Below are 23,181 nucleotides of genomic sequence, written 5' to 3'. Positions count from 1 at the left end.
AAGAGTATTTGATTCTAAGACGATTTTTGAAATTTTAATCAATTTCATCCTTTTTAGTCCCAGTAAGGGGACAAATAATCATAATGTCATAATTTTGGTTGGCCTTTACACATGAAAGCCTTCCTACCATTTTTAATCGGATTCGATTTCAGCGGATTTGCAGAAGTCAAAAATGTTAATTTTTACGGCGCACAACGTTACCAGACGACGCCGGGCAAAAGGTTTGTGTTTCTTTAATTCGGACTAAGTTGATTGATTAGTTATTAGGGGTTTTATAATATATTCCACTGTAATTGTAAACTTTCATTTCTCAATTTTTCTGTACATAGAATGTACATATAAATGTTTATAACCGATTAATGACTAGACATATTGTTTATTTAAGAGAACTGAAATAATGGTTTGAACAACAAAAAAAATTCCGACATGATTTGAATAAAATAGTTAGCTTTCAGCTGCAGGCAAACATTTATGTTGTGTCAAAATAACAAAAGTTTGTTCCAGACAAAAATCCCATTATAGCTGTAAACATGTACATGGTTTTGGAATAAAATTATTCTTTGGGGCGACGGAGAGGAATAGGCAGGGCGATGTGGATTTGGGGGGCGAAATAGTTGGGGTGTTAATATTTGGGGCGAATCGTCTGGCACCTGGGACTGCATTCGCCGCAGTTTCGTATTTTAATTGTTATTCAAAGGTGAAAGTAGAAGTGCACGTCTCACCCGTTTGATTGTGTGAAACTTGCTGGCTTGTTTCCAAGGGCCATAGTACCATGGATCCTTGTATTATACATGTGTGTTCCGACAAATAGGCCTAAACGACGAATTATCGCTCATGTGCTAGTTTGCGTTTGTGGAGGCCTAACATTGGGTCGACGATACGTCCTGTCAGTGTCATTTGATGTGTTTATACGATGGGGAAACCGTGTGATTTGTGTAGAAAAGACATTATCGACAATAAATCCTACAGAAAGACTGGTCCTTTTCTCGACACTTTGAAATCCATTGGTGTTACTATAGGTGTGTATGGTGTGCTGTGTAATATATGTGTGTATAAACTTAATAAAATTAACAAATATGAATTTGATATTGCATCGAAACTGTCTCGTATGAAAACTGAGAGGGAAAAACTTTGTACAGAGTTGAGAAGTTTAGCAGGAACGTTCAGCACACCATTGAATTCAAATCCATTCACACCCTGTATGCCTGAAAGGACCCTAGCAGGTCTGGAAAGTGTTGTTAAATGTGAACCACAAGAGAGACCTCCGCCTGCAGGTCTGATACTATTTACAAACTTCATCTCAACATCACTGGACAAGTCGACACAAACAAAGAAAGACGAAGAAGATTTTGAAGTAAAGGTACAGTAAAGTGAAATTCAAATTTAATGTAAACCAGCTAGTATTGACAAAATAATGTGAATCTTATGCTGGATGCAGACACAAAATGTTTTTAAGTGTCTTGATTTGGGCCAATATATACGCCAAACATGGTATCATGACAGGGCTAGAGGAAACTTGGGCTCCGGCTGATCATTGAATTGTACCTATGTCAAGAAGGTTATGATTTGATTGATAGTTGTCAGGGCAAGGACATGCATATGTAGCGGAACTGGGTCTGGTCGATCATCGGCGACCAGTTAGCTCAATTGATAGAGCATCCGGCTAGTGTTCGGATATCTTGGGTTCGAACCTTGGTAGAATTAATCAAGAATTGAAGAAAAAAATTTTATTGTCAATGCATTACAATACAATGATGCTTATATTAATTCACCCAGTACATATGCACATGATTATAATTTCTAGATGTGTATACACGTCTTGACATTTAATCATATTCTAAATTATTCTGAAAAGTTAAGTTTTTTTTTTTTTTTTCATTTTCAGGTTATTGTAAAGTATAATGGTATTGAGAGATCGCGTGTGGTAAAGAACAGTGTGTGGAAATCTGTGTGTAAACAAATCGTAAACAACGGAAAACCAAATATGAAGACAATTGCCAAAGATGTAAGGTGTAAAAGAGAAATGATCAATGTTGTAAAATCCAAAATAAAAACTGAAGTCATGAATCTTGTAAAGAAAAATAACTCTGTATTCAGAGGTGAAAATAAAGATATTTTGAACTTCAACTGGAGCCAGAGAGTGGCGGATTTACAACATGTTGCACCCTGTTTATTTGACATTTTGACATCAGTTTCTGTCAAAACTCAACATATGTATACAGCTGCCTCGATTCTAATGTATAGCAGATGTCAGAGACTTAACTTGCTGCAGTACATTCTCGCACTCGTTCTCGATAGATGTGGACTAACTAAAGAGGTATGAATTGAATCAATTGTTACAGACTTGTTTATGTAAGTATTGCAAATATTACTGGTGTCGGGAGATAAAAGTTTGTTGATCGGTAGGGGTCAACATCAACAAACCTCAAATAGTTGGCCGGTAATTATTTAACAGCTTTAACCATTTTGCTGAAAATTGAAATGTTTGATCGGTGGCCATGGGGGAGCAGGTAATGAAAGTGAACAAAATTGATCATGTGACATCAATTTAATGATGGGAATCTCTTTCATTTTCAGAATCAATAATGGGAAACTCAAAATCAATCAATTATACATTATACATTATTATATATATTGTAATTAGTTTTCTAAATTTAACAAAAAATTTAATATTGCCCTTTTGTAGTAATTTATGTACATCTCAAGTACATTTATTACATAGCTTATGATTAGCCTTTGTTAATTATCAATATTTTTAGCTCACCTGCCCGAAGGGCAAGTGAGCTTATGCCATGGTGCGGCGTCCGTCGTCCGTCCGTCTGGCCGTCCGTCCGGCCGTCCGTCCGGCGTCAACTTTTTCATTTAAACAACTTCTTCTCAATAACCAAGAGGCTCAGGAACTTCATATTGGGCCTGTAACATGCTGGGGTGAAGGGCTACCAAGTTTGTTCAAAGAAATGACCTTGACCTTCATTCAAGGTCACAGAGGTGAAATAGGCTATAATCTTCAAACGACTTCTTCTCAATAACCAAGAGGCCCAGGGACTTGATATTAGGCCTGTAGCATGCTGGGATCAAGGGCTACCAAGTTTGTTCAAAGAAATAACCTTGACCTTCATTCAAGGTCACATGGGGCAAATAGGCTGTAGTCTTCAAACAACTTCTTCTCAATAACCAAGAGGCCCAGGGACTTGATATTGGGCCTGTAGCATGCTTGGGTGAAGGGCTACCAAGTTTGTTCAAATAAATGACCTTGACCTTCATTCAAGGTCATATGGGGCAAATAGGCTGTAATCTTCAAACAACTTTTTCTCAATAACCAAGAGGCCCAGGGACTAGATATTAGGCCTGTAGTATGCTGGGGTGAAGGGCTACCAAGTTTGTTCAAATAAATGACCTTGACCTTCATTCAAGGTCACAGAGGTGAAATAGGCTATAATCTTCAAACAACTTCTTCTCAATAACCAAGAGGCCCAGGGACTTGATATTAGGCCTGTAGCATGCTGGGGTGAAGGGCTACCAAGTTTGTTCAAATAAATGACCTTGACCTTCATTCAAGGTCACAGAGGTGAAATAGGCTGTAATCTTCAAACAACTTCTTCGCAATAACCAAGAGGCCCAGGGACTTGATATTGGGCCTGTAGCATGCTGGGATGAAGGGCTACCAAGTTTGTTCAAAGAAATGACCTTGATCTTCATTCAAGGTCACATGGGTGAAATAGGCTATAATCTTCAAACAACTTCTTCGCAATAACCAAGAGGCCCAGGGACTTGATATTAGGCCTGTAGCATGCTGGGGTGAAGGGCTACCAAGTTTGTTCAAATAAATGACCTTGACCTTCATTCAAGGTCACAGAGGTGAAATAGGCTATAATCTTCAAACGACTTCTTCTGAATAACCAAGAGGCCCAGGGACTTGATATTGGGCCTGTGGCATGCTGGGGTGAAGGGCTACCAAGTTTGTTCAAAGAAATGACCTTGACCTTCATTCAAGGTCACAGAGGTGAAATAGGCTATAATCTTCAAACGACTTCTTCTCAATAACCAAGAGGCCCAGGGACTTGATATTGGGCCTGTAGCATGCTGGGGTGAAGGGCTACCAAGTTTGTTCAAAGAAATGACCTTGACCTTCATTCAAGGTCACATGGGTGAAATAGGCTATAATCTTCAAACAACTTCTTCTCAATAACCAAGAGGCCCAGGGACTTGATATTGGGCCTGTAGCATGCTGGGGTGAAGGGCTACCAAGTTTGTTCAAATAAATGACCTTGACCTTCATTCAAGGTCACAGAGGTGAAATAGGCTATAATCTTCAAACGACTTCTTCTCAATAACTAAGAGGCCCAGGGACTTGATATTAGGCTGTAGCATGCTGGGATCAAGGGCTACCAAGTTTGTTCAAATAAATGACCTTGACCTTCATTCAAGGTCACATTGGGCAAATAGGCTGTAATCTTCAAACAACTTCTTCTCAATAACCAAGAGGCCCAGTGACTTGATATTGGGCCTGTAGCATGCTGGGGTGAAGGGCTACCAAGTTTGTTCAAATGAATGACCTTGACCTACATTCAAGGTCACAGGGGTGAAATCGGCTTAAATCTGTAAATAATAATTTTGCGATAGCCAAGAGCCTTTGAGACCTGATATTAGGCCAATAGAATGCTGGAATAAAGGACTAGAAAATTTATTAATATGAATAAACCTAGCCTACTCTGATATTTGAATAAAGAAGTAATCAGCATAGTATCTGTAGAAATGACCTCAACCAACTTCAAAGTTGCTGTAGAGCCAGGTGAGCGATACAGGCCCATTGGGCCTCTTGTTTAATACAGAACACAAACAAAGCATGTAATGTTTAAAGATATCTAAATCTCCTAATCACTTGTAAACGACCAATGAATTTATCGGTAAAATATAAGGTCAACCACTTCTAAACTGCTGCTTTGTTGTCATCGATGATCAGTTTCACTTTTTTTTTGACTGATTAACGATTATTTTCGATTATTGGCCCACTACTATTTATGTTTAAAGCAATCATTGTGGAATTTAGGCTATTTTGAATAATAAACATCATACAGGTAGTTGTTTTACAGTAATTTGAGTACTTTAAACATTTTCAGGGATTACAGTTGATGCACCACCTGGGACTGTCGATGTCGCACGGCAGCATTTTGAGGAAGAAGACAGATCTTGTTGATTATCAGAAGGAAATAATAATTAAATCTGTGACTTCCTTTGATAGAGAAAAGTAAATATACATCCACATTGCTGGCTAGTCCACACCTACAGAAACTAATATGCTCTTAACTTAAAGTTACAACAATAATCCATTGTTCAAATTTGTCAGAAGGGCAAGTGAGCGTATGCTGTGGTGTGGCATCTGTTGTCCGGCCAGCTTGCTGTGAAGTATAATGGTTCATTTTAAAATTTACCAAAATTATGAGTTATGAAAAGCTATAATTATAATCAGAAATATCCTGAACCCAAAATATTTTGAAGGTATATTCAAAGGTGGTACATATGTGGTCACTAATCAGTTTGATATGGAAGTATTCATAAAGTTCTCGGTAAATGAGGAGAAAGCAAGAAGTCCTTCTTCCGGCTGAATACTGTGACATAAAGACACAGTCTGACACAGCTGGTTCCCTGGTCTATTTCCAGGCCTTAGTTCCCTGGTCTATTTCCAGGCCTTAGTTCCCTGGTCTATTTCCAGGCCTTAGTTACCTGATCTATTTCCAGGCCTTAGTTCCCTGGTCTATTTCCAGGCCTTAGATCCCTGGTCTATTTCCAGGCCTTCGTTCCCTGTTCTATTTCCAGGCCTTAGTTCCCTGGTCTATTTCCAGGCCTTAGATCCCTGGTCTATTTCCAGGCCTTAGTTCCCTGGTCTATTTCCAGGCCTTAGTTCCCTGGTTTATTTCCAGGCCTTAGATCCCTGGTCTATTTCCAGGCCTTAGTTCCCTGGTCTATTTCCAGGCCTTAGTTCCCTGGTCTATTTCCAGGTCTTAGTTACCTGGTCTATTTCCAGGCCTTAGTTCCCTGGTCTATTTCCAGGCCTTAGTTCCCTGGTCTATTTCCAGGCCTTAAGTTCCCTGGTCTATTTCCAGGCCTTAGTTCCCTGGTCTATTTCCAGGCCTTAGTTCCCTGGTCTATTTCCAGGCCTTAAGTTCCCTGGTCTATTTCCAGGCCTTAGTTACCTGGTCTATTTCCAGGCCTTAGTTCCCTGGTCTATTTCCAGGCCTTAGTTCCCTGGTCTATTTCCAGGCCTTAGTTCCCTGGTCTATTTCCAGGCCTTAGTTACCTGGTCTATTTCCAGGCCTTAGTTTCCTGGTCTATTTCCAGGCCTTAGTTCCCTGGTCTATTTCTAGGCCTTAGTTCCCTGGTCTATTTCTAGGCCTTAGTTCCCTGGTCTATTTTTAGGCCTTAGGGGCCGTAATGGCTCGGCCCATTATATGTTATTATATACTACAGTGTTATGTACAAGCATGTGCTTTATACTTTTAAATACATGTACAGTCAAACCTGCTCTAATGACCGTCTGTATATAATGACTGCCTGTCTCTAACGACCGCCTGTATATAACGACTACCTGTATCTAACGACCGATTTTAAGATTCCCCGTGAGATTTTACTATATAATGACCACCTGTCTAATGTGACTAGCGATCGTTGATTTTGGTGGTCGCTTGTTTGTTTTCTATAGCAAGTGATTTCTGTCAGCCATCTTCTGCTCTCGGCAGTCATCCCTCATAAAATACCTGGAAAATTCAGACACTTTGACCCTGGCCTGATTATATAAACAAAAGACCCCTACCACCTGTTAGCCTATAATTACTGTAGCTGTTATTGGTAATGTATATAATACCTGCAAATAAATACGAGGAAGAAGAATTATTAAGGCCACGGCTATAACTATATCAAGATTACCGGGTAATAATATTAAAGCTGTCTGTTTGGCATCAGCTTTTCCTTTGAACAACTTCTTCTCAACAACCTAGAGGCCCATGCAGATACCTCATATTGCTGGGTCTGTGCTGGGATGGAGGGCTACCAAAAAAAAATGCAAGTTTGTTCTTATTAATGACTTTGACCTACATTCAAGGTCACAGGGGTCAAAAAGGCTAAAATCTTTGAATGACTCCTCAAAAACAAAGATGCCCAGAGACCCAATGCATGTATTGGGCCTGTGGTTGAAGGGCAAACCCAGCTTGTTCAAATGCATGACCTTGAACTACATTCAAGTAATTTCAAGGTCACAGAGTTCAAATAAAGTGGTTATCAGCCTAGTATCTGCATAAGTGACATAGATCAACTTCAAAATTAATTAAGAAGCAGGTGAGCGATGCAAGTTCATTGGGCCGTGTCTTTTGCAAATTTGCAAATAGTCAGACTTCACTAAAAAGAATGTCTTAAAATTCAAAATTTTGAAATAATTCTCGAGTCCTGCTGTCCAGGGAAAATTGTACCAGAATTTTTTTATTTATTAATGTTTTGTTCATTTATCTCTCTATCCACTCCATTCCTCTGTCAGCAAATTGATTTCAGAGATTATCTACAAGCTACAAAACAGATACAATTTACTTTTTTAACCTTCACATGGTGGTAATCTGTATAAATACACTATTGCATATGCAGATTATTTTTTTCTTCGGTCAAGATCATCATTAACCATATTAAGTTAACCATATTAAAGCATATTAATCATCTTATAAAATGTTAAAGTTCAAAAGATAATTGCTTAGTCAAATTGATAAATTATTTTATGCTTTATCTTTGTGAATGATTTTACAGGAGCTTACCACCATCTTATCAACAGAACATAATAATTGAGGATGAGGAAACTGACTTAGCTGTCCAACAGGACGCAATGATTGAGGATGAAGAGACAGACTCAGTTGTCTATCAGGGCACGTTGATTAAGGATGAAGAGGCTGACTTAGCTGTCCAACAGGACGCAATGATTGAGGATGAAGAGACAGACTCAGTTGTCCATCAGGACACGTTGATTGAGGATGAAGAGACAGACTCAGTTGTCCAACAGGAAGAGCCAGTATCGTCTGATTCAAATGACTCATACATGAGACCTATTGGTGCTACAGTTTACATTGAAAAGTGTGAATGAAATGTGTCAATATTATGTACAATACATAAAACATGCAAAAGTTCACTGTTTGTTTAAGCTATGAGGTCAAAGTTTAGTATAAGCCCACTTTCCCTTCTGTCAGGTGAGCTATAGCTAGTCACAAAATAAGCAATACAAAGACATCTTTATTAAAATAACATTAAAAAACTTTCACACCATTTGTGTAAAATATTAAAGTATATTACTTCAACAATTTGATACGTTCTGTTATTTACAACAGTAATTTAAATCAACACGTTAGCTTTTCATAGACATAGACAAAACTTACAAAAGATCTGTGGAATACACATACATTGTACATATATGTACTCATTACCCTTAAACTTGGGGGAAGTAGATGTTTTATTGATAAATTGTCGTTACCAAATTAATCTTATCTGTCTTGGCATAACTCTGATTGATCCAGTAATATACTGTCATATATTGCATATATATAAAAAAAATTACGAATATCGATAAAGCAAGTTGAAAACATTTATTTGCCTTGTGGATCCAGGCCTGAAAAGTAGTACTTCATTTATGTGTAAATGTAGAATTGGTTAGATTGAAATACCATTGTAGTAGTGTTTAGTTATATATATAAATTACCATTTGTGAAATCCGAACATAATAATTCCAATAATCATTGCATCAGATACAAGTCTATGGTAAAATACCTGTTTGCATATTATCTTATTCTGTTATATGTATTTATTATCTAATTCTTTTATATGTATTTTCAATTTGAAATGGTCATCATTTTTATCATCATTAAAGATTTATTTTGACTACTATTATTTCATTTTCATGGTGCCAGAATGATGTAAATGAAGACAAGTAAATGACTACATTTGTATGCTTTGCCTTTAGTGACATCTACACTGTATAATTGATGCAATGTTAATTCACTAAATAAACAGTCCAAATCAAAACGTATTCATGGTTCAATTTCTTATTTTTATTCAGGATTGTAGCTGTATTTTGATATTTTACCTACTTACCATGTACCTAAGTGAATGGATGTTATTTTGCGTTTCTTGTTAGCAACATACTTGCTTCAACAACTAGTTACATACTTCACTGCCCTATACTTGGTATTGTAATTTCACTGTGATGAATGTCCACTGTTGACAGAAAAAAATATGCTTCTAGATACTGTGTACATACATATTTTAGTGGTAGTCTTATTTTAGCGATTTTTGCGCTGGAAGAATTTTGCAAAATTTTGATCTCGCTATAATGGTAGTTAATTATAATGATTTATTTGCATTGTCAGTACGCTGATTTATCAATGGGCTGATCCATTTTAATTAGCTTTTGTACTAAAATTAGAGCACGCTAAAATAAGTACATTTACAGTAAACAAAATGTTTTAAGAGATTTGGACAATTTTATGGTTTAAGGGTCTCATCGAGACTTAATCTTCTTGAGTATGTCCTGGTATAATATGATGTTAAATAAAGTAGATGCTTGTTGATAATGCCTGGTGGTTCCATTGTCATGACCCTACAGTAGTTCAAATTTTTAGCATGACTTTACCCAGATTTGACCTAGATTTGTATGGTGATGATTTGGCCTAGGTTTGTATGGCATGATTTTACCTAGATTAGTATGGCGATGATTTTACCTAGGTTTGTATGGCGATGAATTGACCTAGATTTGTATGGCAATGATTTGATCTAGATTTGTAAGTCGATAATTTGACCTAGATTTTTATGGCGATGATTTGACCTAGGTTTGTATGGCATGATTTGATCTAGATTTGTATGGCGATGATTTGACCTAGGTTTGTATGGCATGATTAGACCTAGATTTGTATGGCGATGATTTGACCTAGGTTTGTATGGCATGATTTTATCTAGATTTGTATGGCGATGATTTGACCTAGATTTGTATGGCGATAATTTGACCTAGATTTGTATGGCAATGATTTGACCTAGATTTGTATGGCAATGGTTTGATATAGATTTGTATGGCGATGAATTGACCTAGATTTGTATGGCGATGAGTTGACCTAGATTTGTATGGCGATAATTTGACCTAGATGTGTATGGCGATGATTTGACCTAGGTTTGTATGGCATGATTTGATCTAGATTTGTATGGTGTTGATTAGACCTAGATTTGTATGGCGATAATTTGACATAGATTTGGCGATAATTTGACCTAGATTTGTATGGCATTGATTTGACCTAAATTTCTATGGCAATGATTTGACCAAGATTTGTATGGCAATTATTTGACCTAGATTTGTATGGTAATTATTTGACCTAGGTTTGTATGGTGAATCAGAAAATTTTGCTGGAGATGCTCACTGTCCCAATTACTCCAATCTTCTGAAAATTGTAGCAACGAGAAAATGCAAACTAAGAGCTCTCTGAGGGTATCTAGGGTTGGACAAATATCTGGACAAGTTGTAAAGTGACACTTCAATGTTTGACTTTAATAGTGCTTTAAACGTGAAACAGTATACTTTGGGTTCATCATGTTGTCTTTCAATATCCATTTCTCAGATTTAGTTATGCTAATAGCAAGAAAGTTGTAATGATTTTGTTGTGATTTTTGTGTCCAAAAACACCAGCGTTGAGGGGAAATAATTCCTTATGATTTGGACTGCTCACATTTTTCGTTAATTTATTAAGGACAGTATATTGCAAAGTGTCAACCATTTTGAGGCCATATGGCTTCTTATTACAGCTCGTTCGTTGAGTTTCCCAAAGACAGAAAGGTGGTGCTGTCCGTGTCTTACCCTCAGGAACTTTTGGTCTTTTTCTCTTCACATTTTTGTAATGGTCTCCAAAAACAAATTTTTTAATTTCATAAATTCATTCAGATGATTTCATGTTCACCGATAGCTCTATTTAATGAAAAATCTAAGGAATTAATACCACTACTTCTTCTCTGTGGAGATTTTGATGAAAGCAAAGATTAAATGTAAACATGACCTTGATGAGGGTTTTTTTCATGGTTCCAATGTAAAGATCTTTTTTCTTTCTTTTTTTTCCCTGATCATTTACAGTAATTTGTATTTCTAAACAAAACAAGAATAGGTCATTGTGCATCTATAGGCAATGATATCAGTATTTCACATATACAGTAAATTCAATATCTTAATAAATTCATTTCTGTATAATACCAGGAAATAAAAGTTCAAGTTTACACATTTTACATACAACAATATCAAGAAATCTAAATAAGTTCAGAAATAACAAAAGTGTTGTTCGTAGTTCTTCATTTATTGACTGACTTGGGGTCCATACAACGTTGTAGCTATAACAAGAAAGTTAAATATGGCAACAGGTACACAAACATATCAGCAACATGACATACAGTGGTGATACTGAAATAAATTTACTCTCATGGCTTAAAACATAAATACAATGTATCTGTCCTCTGATACGAAGGATAAGGCGGAGGGTGAAGCTAACAGAATGAACACAATGATGAGTTATCTCCCCTTCCCCATTAAGGACTCTAGGAAAAATTGACAACATGAACAGATCTTGAAGGTGAAAGTTTAGTCATTGAACAAGGAAGTATGAAGCTGTCAAGGGAAAACTTGGGAGTTGTCAGTACAGTATGTGACATCTGAGATAAAACTACCCAGTAATTATCAAGGGAAACATCGCCAAAGTTTCCTCTGGCCCTGACAGACATGGTGTCAGGGCGAGAGGAAACTTGTGCCAGGGAAAACACTGATTTGTCAGTAATATCAAGGGATGACACAATGAGATAAAAATGATTTTTTTCAATACATTAATTATTTAACTTTGTTGTCAATTGTTGATGCAAAGATGCCACTTGACAACAAGGGACAACATAAAAATGTCCAACTTCATGGATCAGTTTTACATGGTCATCAACCAAGACATTTAACAATAATCTCAAAAAATTTAACTCAAATTTTAGCTGTGTTTAACATGTTGATTATAGTTTTAACATTGATTATGCTCTAACAACAATAGTTACCTTTGCTTATGATCACAAAGCATAAAAACAAAGTCTGCATATGAACACAGAGCAATGAAACAAATATAACATGTAGGCATTGCGTGAATATCCCTGTCGGTGTAAAACTAATAGGCAGAGTTAACAAAATGTTTACACAACAATCAATGTTCAAAATGTAATTCGAAAAAAATTCTGAAACCTCTCATACATTAATTTTGAAATTTTACAACTACGATTACAGTGAACTGTTGTTATGCTTTTAGTTAAAGATGTTTGAATTAGGCATTTTTCTAACACAGTATAAAATATTTATCTATTTTTGACTTCCAGTATTAAATGACATGTGGTAAGGTTACAATAAAAGTCCTCTGAAATATGATCAACCAGAGTTACTTCCCTTCAGTGACTGGGATAGTGATAAGCTTGCAGATTGAGGCCGAGAAAGCTGAGGTATGGTAACTCTGTAGTTAATGACAAACAGAAAATTCTTCAATAAAATGTACAAATCATGTCACTTTGCCTCAATCACAGTATAAGATATGACTTAACAATAAAATGCAGAACAATTAAAAACATTGTAACAGTTTTTGATACTCTGTAGGACGGACAACTCATAACCACTGGCCAACATTATTATAACAGCTCAGTTGTTCAAACTTCATGAACCTTATGACATGTTAAGGGTATATGCTACCTTTTGTTGGAGTTACTTCCCTTTTTTGATTTTGTATTAAATTTTATCAGTTCAGGTATATATATCATTATTTGCCTTATAGATATGTTATTGATGAATGACTTATTAATTACTGATTTACAATTAAGCACTAGAGACAAGTTTTTTCAGTTCTAACTCTTGAATTACAGTTATCAGGTCAAAGTAAGTTAGCATAAATCCTTTAATGAAAACCTTTATTTCCTTTTTTAAATAATTACAGAAATGGGAGTGTTTTTTTGTGTATATTATGTCACAATGATAAAACAATTGTAAGACATACAATTTTGGTTATATATATGCAGGTAAAAAGGTTTTATTGAAATCTTTTGTATATTTGAACAGAGACATATATACATGTATATATGTCTCTGATTTGAAGCTTCAGCCAACTTACATACACTGTATTGTTCATATAACCCCAACACGTAACAATTTTCTTCTCGCAATTCAACTCAATAATATCAAAATTTTACCTGAAAGGACATAAAAAAGTTGCCAGTGTCATTAAAAAAAAATTATTGACTAAGAAGCATGCTCCAGATGTTAAGTTCTAAGTTACACACAGACAACGGGACATAATAGGTCCCTAGTTTCTCATCAGGCCACATAGATCCCTTGATTAAGCTGTCGGCAGAAAAATACTAAGCTATTGAGAAAACGTGGTTATTTATTTATTTAATTTTTTTTTTAAATGTGAAACAGCAAGAACTATTATTTAGAAAAAAAATGCACTGTGAAATTTAGTAGATAAACATCAGACCATTATATACATACAAGAATATCATCAACAGGGTCATTTTGGAGAAGAAAATAACAAATTATAAGTTGAAGTCTTGCAAATTGATTTAAAATTTAAAATTGCTGATCATTACAAAAAAAATGAAGTTAACAAAAATTAATTTACATTTGACAGCGTGATATTTCATAACTTTAGAGAAAACTGTCGATCATTTCATCATACTATAAAGATTGTTACATTGAAGACAGACTGAAGTCAGTTATAAAACTGCTCCAAACAGATATTAATCATATACATGTAACAGTAAAAAATAAATAAAGTTTGATTTTGACAAGATTTAATATAAAAGTGGGCTTCTTTCTAAAGATGACCTATCAGCTAGTTATACCATTAGGTACTGTACTAACGTAATACGAAACTTTAAAATTACAGAATGCATATAAAAATTCATATACAGTAATAATGAATAAATTTGCGTCTTGTTCATATGGCTGCACATCAATGTAAATTTGAAATACAATATGTAATAATTAATTGTACTTCTTCAAATATAGTAACAATGATTCTTTTGAATTAAAATATATTAATTTTAATAGAGTTATCTTGCTTTAAATACACTTTCAGGAAGTTGACAGTAGTCTTTAGAAAAATAATAATATCTTGTCCATTGTGTCTGTTCCTATCAAGCAGGATGAGTCACGACCAGTTGTTAAATTAATATAACATTACTCTAAAGATGTATAATTAAACAAGGAACATATATTTTTATGCACTTGAGGATCAGTTATTTTTAAACTGATAAAATCTATTTAATTTACAGCACAGGGACTTGGTGCGTATGTACCAAGACCCTGTGCCAAGTCGTGTAACCAGTACATGTAAATCACAGTAGTTTTACAAACGTAAATCGTCTTTTAAGATTTTCCTGGATACAAAATTACATCTGCTTCTGATAAATGACTCCATTTTACTTTTGATAATTATAAAACTGAGTGAACTTCTAAGCCTTATATAAAAATATCTTTTCCATGCTAAAAATGTTTGAAAACTTAACAAAACAAAAATGCTCGTTCTTGAAATTTGAATTTCAATGGTTTCAATTTTCAATTTCCCCAAAATTTTGTATGATGCAAAAAACATTTATTTTTTCACAGAATCAATAAATTAGGGATTAAGTCATGATTTCTCTTAAAATTTAATTTCCAACATATGTTTTTCGCAATTTCATTGAAAATAGCAGAAAACAGGACTACTTGGGGGGGGGGGGGGACTTCAAAAATAGCCATTAGAGTAAACCAATCTGCAATTGTATGTTATTGAATTATTTCAGTATTAGGAAAATGATAGCATATCACCAGGTAATACAAATCCATTTACACACATACCGTCTAAAGTTAAGCAGCTATTATCATAAGCCTTATGTTACATAGTTATACAGATCAACTGATGTAATCATGGTTCAAATATAGACCTCCTAGGTCTAAAGTCTTGTACACTTCCATTGCATCTTTCAAGCACTTTCTTGCATTTCTCCATGTATGTATTCGACAGATGTTCTGGTTTTGATAACAGATTTAGATATTTCAACGTAAAGCACAGAAATTTAATATATTTCATGAAAAACTCAAATAAGTATATTCAGTCCATATGCATTTTTGAAAGACTCTTTCGAAGATTTAAAATGTAAACGAAAAGTACATCATGTTCAAAATTCTGAAATTGTTTCAATTTGAAAACGGATTATATATTATTGCACCATATATGTATTCCAGAATATTTCAGAAGATATTAAAGGAATTCCAGCACTTTTCTAGGATGTCTGCCAGTACTTCTCCAGCACTGAACTAGGTTTCAGCACTTTTCTTTACCTGTATATATAATACGTATGGCCCATAGTGACAACATGATTATAATATTTCCTTTTTTTAAAACAACTTCTTGATTCTCTGTCATATTTAATATGTGGCCAAGTTTCTTTCCATTATAAACCTTTCTTGATTAAATTTTTTCTGCCATTTACAATTTTCTGAGTTGCATTGTAATTATTTTCTGTACAATGATTTTCTATATATAGCATGACTTCAATTTTTTTTTTTTTTACATATTTTGAAAAACAAATTTACAGTTCTATTACAATTGGAAAAATCCATAGATATGATTATGTATTGTTTGATTAATGCCTCTTTATTAATGGAAGTTTATAAATACTGTGCAGCACTTCTATTTGTGAAGGTTTTAGCTTTGTTTAACCTTGTGTACAATAGGAAATAAAGTCACACAAAGTTAATCTTGAACTCAAAGACTGCTTAACTTGGAAGTAAAAGTTCAGTCTCGACAGGAAACATTCAATATAAACACTCAGTTACCTCGAACACTTAGGATCTCATGACTCGACTGAGATAATAAGATCGACTATATAACCTTTTTGAATTTGCTGTTTTAGTCTGAAGGAGCTTTCAATTGATTGCTTGACAAATGACTTATTACCTTCCAGTCTCAAAAAAAAATCATTCTTCGTAAATTTTATCTAAACTTTTGCTGTTATATGGATAAAGTTTAAATCAAAATTTTTGAAAAGTTCTTGTTTTTTCATTTTATGACAAAAACAAGTTATAGAGTTTACATTAATCGTTCCTGTTGGAATGGATTGATAAGTGCAGGTCTAAGTTTGGAAAGAAAATCCACACAGTAGGGCAAATAGCCCTCATGATTGCTAAAAATATTTAAATGTTCTTTATAGAACAAAACTTGATAACCTTGGCCCACACCTTAAATGACCTTAGCTGTTAATAGGACGTTAAACAAAATAAACCAAACCAAACCACAAAATGGAAGTGCTGTACAACAATTTGTCTATCATGATATATTCTATTGGATCATATATATGTATATATAAAATTTTAACCTACAACATTTGCAGAATCTATGGCAAAAATATCACATTTTATGATGTGTAAATGTGCATGATATATATATATATAAATAAATGAGTCATGTTAATCATACCATGTTACTTCTGACCAACGTTGCTTGCGATTTATAGATGAAAAAACAGCTAATTACACAGACAGATTTAAAAACATGAAAATGTCTCTATATTACTGTCTGGAACTGATTGGACATCGGGACAAACAGGTTAATTAATAGTGGCTTGACTAACGAGGCTCAAACAAAATGGAACAAGATGGAACAGATATCAACATTAATTGAAATCATACTGTAGACTCCATAGACACTGCTGATTTTAGTTCATCTAGCATTACAGAACTTGCCAGCTCCAAATTCCAATTCAATGCTTTCAGTAAACTCTCACAATGTGTACGTGAGGTCACTCCCAGTCTAAAGAGCTGTTCGACCTTGAGATACTTGATCGACTCGTCAATATCCCAGTGGCAATGACACAGAGCTGTGTGACACTCGTCATCTGTCACACCAAGGACACTGTTCATCACATGGAAAACTTTTTCTCTCGGCGAGGACGACATCATGCAGGGGTCGACAGATGTGTTGTAACTTGGGCATGGCATGGAGCGTGGCTGAGAGCGTTTGGGACCAGGATTGTTCTTAACCTTATTGCTTTTCGGGGAAAATTTACGCGACTCTGTATCCTGGTTGACGGCTTTGTGTCCTGTCATACCCGTCCAAGATAAATCATCGCTTGCAGTAGAATGACGTTTGGCACTTATCTGAACTTCCGTCAGATTTTGATAGTCATGGCGTGATGAAGACTTATTATATTGCAACGAACTATCAACATGGCATCCATCAACCATGAATGGTTTCACTTCAGCCGTGTTTGGGGAATAATTGTCTTTCTTCTCGTCCCGTGACGGGATAAGAAAATAATGAGTATGGCTAAGTTGTTTCCCATCTTGCACCATGGGAAATATTCTAGGTTTTGGTTTGTCCTTATTTGTACAATAGTTTCCCCTCCCCGTGTCCAGGCTACTGGACAAGTAATCCCTGGGGGGTAGGGGAGGGGGTGCATCTTCCCCATCACATTCCTGCTGGGGTTGAGTCTGGGTCACAGCCACCGGTGCTGAAGCTGCGAGACTACCAGTCACAGGGTCGTCATCAAAGTCCGAATCAAAAGAATCCCAGCTCATGGCATCTGAGAAAGTACTCTGGGGAGCATAATGCTCTCGCTGTTTGATGTCAGAAATGTCTATTTCAGTTGGAACCTCATCATACCTGGGTATCGAGCTTTGGACTCCTGTGTTGTTGACCATTCCAGCAAAACAAGGTTTGGGTTTGACTATATTGACATTGTAATGTTCCTCTACTGGTACATCGTCATACATAGGGGGCACCCCAGGGTATCGTTTGTCAGATGATGCCACAGAGAAGTTACTTATGGCATCTTTTAACCAATCAAATGCCCTATCAGTCTTTTGTGAGTTTTTCCCTTTGTCATATACACCTACGCTTCCTTGGTCAAACTGACCCACTTGTTTAGTTTCCTTGGAGATACTCTGACCTTGTGGTAATACTGAAGCGTTATGGCAAGGTGACTTGGAAAAATTCTCCGGGAATTCACTGTTGGATTGCACATTTGTCATATCACGTTTCTCATTTGGTGTATTAGAGTAAGTCCGGTCAGTAAACGCAGCACTTTGTGAGCTGTATTTCACTGTATCACATCCAGAGTTATTCCCCCTTGGAGGGGGCGGAGGTGCTCCGGCTGAGAGCCCCTCCTTTTTCACATTACTAACCTTTTCCTCTGTTGAATGGGTCCGACTATACACTATGGGATGTTTTGCTGGTCGCGTAGGATTATGTTTCAGCGATCCTGGAAGGCTATTAGTTTCTTTGACATTAGAGTTAACACTGTGAGTACCCTTAACACCGCCAGATGAGTTCTGTACACCTGTTGGAAATATCACTTTTAAAGAATTATGAACTTCAAATGGATCGTCTGCAGTTGTGTTGTCATTTAATAAAGGTTTCTGAAGTTCAAGGTTGCCATACTGTGAACCAGGTGTGTTGAGAAGAGAATCAAACAGACATAATGTACTAGGTGCAGCCTGTTTTAACCCTAACTGGGAATCTGTGCCCTCCAGTTCATCACTCAGATCAATCAGGGGTTTATCGTCTGGTGTCGGAACACTTTTAGACGCCCTGGGAAATGTGTTTCCGTGACCAGCAGGTGTGGTTGGATTACTGGCAGTGCCCGTTACTATGGCAGTGGCCTTGCCTACAGCTGTGGGCTTAAAGGCACTGCCTGATTCCTCGTTTACCAGTTTATTATAGTTGAACATCTTAAACTGGTTGGTAAATGGTCCTGAAAAAAATTGAAGTTCATGATTATTATCATTTAGATATTTTCTCCATGTACCAAGATACATTCTCCATCTGAATGATAATTTTGTATAGATTTATTGATATCAACAGTTTTACAAATTTCTACCTCGTGAATATATTGTTTTTATATTTCATAATGTATCTTTTGATTTTTTTCTTGATACACATTTCTGGACATCAAAACAGTTTAACAAATTCATACTTATTGAATACATGTACAAATGTAGTTATAATTTTTCATAATTTAATTCTTTTTTCTTTTTTTTTTTTTCTTGATAAAAACAGTTTCACAAATTCATGCCTCCTGAATATGTACATACAGTACATGGTATGTTAGGGGCATATTTGTCTATATCTAAATCTGTATAGACCACTTTGACAGAGAATGAAAGCAATTGCTATTATAAATGTATTGAGGTTCCAGTTTGTTCAATAACTTACTAGTCTGGTTCAATTCATAAAAATCAATGAAGATTACCTTTCTCCAGAAAAAAGAGTGAGTATTTCAACTATCTGGTAAGATAAATTGGCTAAAGTGGATAGGAAACTTTTTCAAAATATTCAGGAACAGCAGTTAGGAAATGAAGTTTTGAAGAAATTGACAAGAATGATTTTTTGGTGAATTTTTTGGTTGAAAAAACATTTTTAGCGAAGTGAAAATCATACTTTTACTGCGACTAGGGAGCTGTGTAGGTCTCACGTCCTGGACAACTTCGTTAAGGTCGGGGGGTTCCATAGGGTTCCGCAGGTAAACTCTGTCACATTGAAATATTTGGATTAATACAATGTAGCTCTGTTTTCATGAACTTGGGGTTACACAGTCAGAGAAAAAGGAGAAATTTTAGACATCACCCTTTTACAGGACACAATTCCAGAATAGATTCCGGAACTAACTCAGGTAAAAATATACAGAAGAATGAAAAATGTAAGTCTATGTAAGGATATATTATTCTGTTTTTTGAAAATTATTACTTCATTTGGTAAGAAACTTGACTTTATGGACAATATAGGAGAGTCTGAAATATCTTGCATGACTTTGAATGGATTTGTGGTCTTTTAAATCATCGTTTCTTCAGACAGACAATGGATTTGTGGTAATTTAAACCCGTTTCTCCTGACAGACTTTTTAGTCCTTTAAAACGCCATTACTACAGACTTTTTATCACACACAATACGATTCAGACCCTTCTCATATTAATGAAAGACAGTTTCAATAAGTTGATTATCAATTAGCCATACATACTCATCAATCTTGGCGGGATCGCCCCAGTTCTTGCCCCCTGGGTCGCCATGGCCGGTGTGTATAAAACTGTTCTTTAGAGGTTTACTGATATCATTACCTGAAACATGAACACTGTGTTGTTAAAAAATAGTGATGGATAATTGTTATTAAAGATGAAAATCTGCAAACATAAAAAGTAGGGGAATGTGGTGCCAAGCATCTGAGATCTACATCAAATCATACTCAAAGAAATGGTACCTGGATCACAGAAGGATCATTGTCTTTATTATTAAGACAACTGTAAAGAAAATGTAAAATTTTTCCATAAAGAAATTTAAAATTCTGCATCAATTAAATATTGCTTACATGTCCTAGGATGCTGCTTCATAATTTCATTAAACAAAGAATATATCAAATGGACTTTGAACATAACAACCATACATAGGCAAAATTTCCCAGCAATGTTCAAACCAATTCAAGGTCAAAACACAAAATGGCATTCTAATTAAATTGGACTTGTAAATTTTTGCTCCTATACAATATTCTACCATAAAAGATCTAGCAACTCCCCTTAGATGACAAAATGACTTATATTACTATAACATACTAGCGAGACGCCTCTGGGGATCCACACACTGACGCGGGAATGTTCCAATGTTGCTCGTCCTCTTGTTTTGGCCCTTCCACCAGTAACAGTCTGGTCTATGAAACAAAAGTCAAAGTACATATATTGTTTAATATTTCGTGAGTTTTTTATCTGATGATAACTCACTCTTTCAAAAGGAAGTTTATTTTACAGTATGCATCACATAACAAAACTCAGGAAATCTGTAGGGGATATTAATGATGAATTTTTTATTTCTTTAAAATTGAAAATTTCTTAAAGTGGCATTCCTTTGTTCAGATATTAGAAACATGCACAATTTCTATTATGAAATCTATGTCCGAACTATGATTATAAGAGTGTTTGTGCCTACAAGTAATGAAATTAACGCTGAAATGTACAGAAAAAAAGGTGTATTGTATACAAATACTGTATGTCTTTGCGGTAATTAGTGATACTTCGGGTCAAATTAAGAATTTTCAGGACTTAATGCTCGAAGAACTTCGGTTTATCTTGAGAGTAAAACTGCCTTATTAATGTGAAGATTATAACTTTTACTATTTGGAAAAAAATACATGTTATCTAGTAATTTTAATTTTGACGACCAAAACTTTATTAAAACGAAGGAATATGCCCCTTTAAAGGATGTAACTTGTAACCTGATTACAGTTATACTGTGTAAGGTGTAGTATAAACAGATTGATGATTTTAACATTTACTTACCGGCCGTCAATGATGGTAACATAATCCCCTTCTTCAATCTCCAGTTTACCCACCTCGCAGAAAGGCTGAGTGACTTTCATATCTGGTGGTCTCACCTGTGAACAAGATATGTAGGTATATATCATATCAGGCGGTCTCACCTGTTAAAAAGATATGTAGGTATATATCATATCAGGTGGCCTGGTCTCACCTGTGAACAAGATATGCAGGTATATATCATATCAGGTGGCCTGGTCTCACCTTTGAACAAGATATGTAGGTATATATCATATCAGGTGGTCTCACCTGTGAACAAGATATGTAGGTATATATCATATCAGGTGGTCTCACCTGTTTACAAGATATGTAGGTATATCTATACATATTGAAGATTTGATTGTTTGCTTGGTTTATCAACCGTGAATAGTGTCACTTTAAGGCGGGGTCTCCTTGTAGTAGTGAGTGACTACCTCACAGAACAACATACAGGAGGCCCTTTGCATGTCATCCAGAGAAATTAGAGTAAAGTGTCTTGCCCAAGGACAACCAGGACAGCACAATCCGGCCTATTTCTCAGCTTCTCGTGAAACATAAACCCACACGGTTAGGGAGTGTTGAACCGTGCACCCAAGATCTCCATCATGGCCATTTAATGATTTTTAATGGGTTTATTTAAGATTGTCTTTTCTCTATATTTTTCCCACAAGAGGAGTCTATACATATTGAACTTAAAATATCCATCAAGAAAGAAAAAGAAATAGTGATAACAATTGAAATAATGAGAATTTTCAGCTAATATTGGGGACCAAGGATTTCAGCTAATATCGGGGATAAAGGATTTCAGCTAATATCGGGGATCAAGGAGAACCTTGAATACCAATTCCCCGAATATTTGAATAGTGAAATCGTATTCGAACATTCAGTACGATATTTACTCCCCTTTAGTCCTTTGATCTGAAACATGTACAAACGTTCCAGTCGAGTTTGGGAGAATTTCCAGCTAAATTCCAATAAATCTAAAGCAGAATGTAAGCTATGTTTAGAGTTTTAACGTACAAAGGTACTAGATCTAACATAGCAAATCATCCCCGGGCCAAACTCATTGAAAATGTGTTCAAACGTCAGATTTCCGTTCCAATCCAGCTTTCAGTTTAACATAAAAATGCATGTACATGTATACAACTATTTTGACATGAATAGGTTCCAAAACGCATGAATGATAAGATATAAACATTTTTCTGACATGACATCGTAAATAAGGTACAGTGCTGCTATCTTTCATATCCGTACTGTGTACAGTACTGTCAACCATGTGGTGCGCCATACTATGATGTACGTCAGTGTCAATAAAACGCTTTAAAACAATAGTGACATTCCCAGTAACAAGCACTCAACCGACAGAGGAAAATTTACCATGTGGACAGTTCACGGTGTTTTTATTTCATGTTATTTTGCCAGTATATGGATGTAGAGCATTAACATACAGACCCAATGTAGTGAACATTAATATTTTATTATTTATTGGTCTTATAACGCAAATATTCCTTGACATTAACAGAAACAAGCACCTCAATCAGGTAGCCCAGCCATGTTATCGTCAATATAGGTGAACTTGGTGAAGTTTTTTTACGATTATTAAAGAGAGCTTCCGACTTAGTTCTGGCCCATTCTTCAGTTGTATATATCACTGTTAATTATTTAAAGCTTTTCAATTGTCTACACAGTCTAGTAAATCAGAAATAAATACATTTTCTTAAGTGTCGACATTAACTCCCGAATATTCGAATACCATTTGAATAAACCAAACAAATTTTTGAATGCCTAAATCT

At 35.5% G+C, this 23,181-nt stretch overlaps 2 protein-coding genes across 2 annotated transcripts in view; one reads left to right on the top strand and one right to left on the bottom strand.

Annotated features, from left to right (window-relative positions):
* The first annotated feature begins 681 nt into the window (after positions 1-681).
* LOC117314680 lies at positions 682-9,055 on the top strand. Its single transcript, XM_033868769.1, has 4 exons — positions 682-1,360; positions 1,886-2,317; positions 5,121-5,248; positions 7,789-9,055. Exons 1-4 carry the CDS (start codon positions 914-916, stop codon positions 8,117-8,119), a joined length of 1,338 nt encoding a protein of 445 aa, XP_033724660.1. The 5' UTR covers positions 682-913; the 3' UTR covers positions 8,120-9,055.
* Positions 9,056-15,443: 6,388 nt separating this feature from the next.
* Positions 15,444-23,181, bottom strand: part of LOC117344438 (activated CDC42 kinase 1-like) — a 54,559-nt gene continuing 46,821 nt past the window's right edge. The window contains exons 10-14 of the mRNA XM_033907164.1: positions 21,374-21,468; positions 20,654-20,748; positions 20,068-20,164; positions 19,491-19,579; positions 15,444-18,804 (exon numbers count right to left, since the gene is read on the bottom strand). Of these exons, the coding sequence (XP_033763055.1) occupies positions 16,736-18,804; positions 19,491-19,579; positions 20,068-20,164; positions 20,654-20,748; positions 21,374-21,468 (2,445 nt within the window). The 3' untranslated portion in view covers positions 15,444-16,735. The remainder of the gene's footprint in view (positions 18,805-19,490; positions 19,580-20,067; positions 20,165-20,653; positions 20,749-21,373; positions 21,469-23,181) is intronic.

The sequence above is a fragment of the Pecten maximus genome, chromosome 16 (assembly GCF_902652985.1).
Source record: "Pecten maximus chromosome 16, xPecMax1.1, whole genome shotgun sequence".
Taxonomy (NCBI): Eukaryota; Metazoa; Mollusca; class Bivalvia; order Pectinida; family Pectinidae; genus Pecten; species Pecten maximus.
This window is presented reverse-complemented; position numbering and strand designations above follow the sequence as displayed.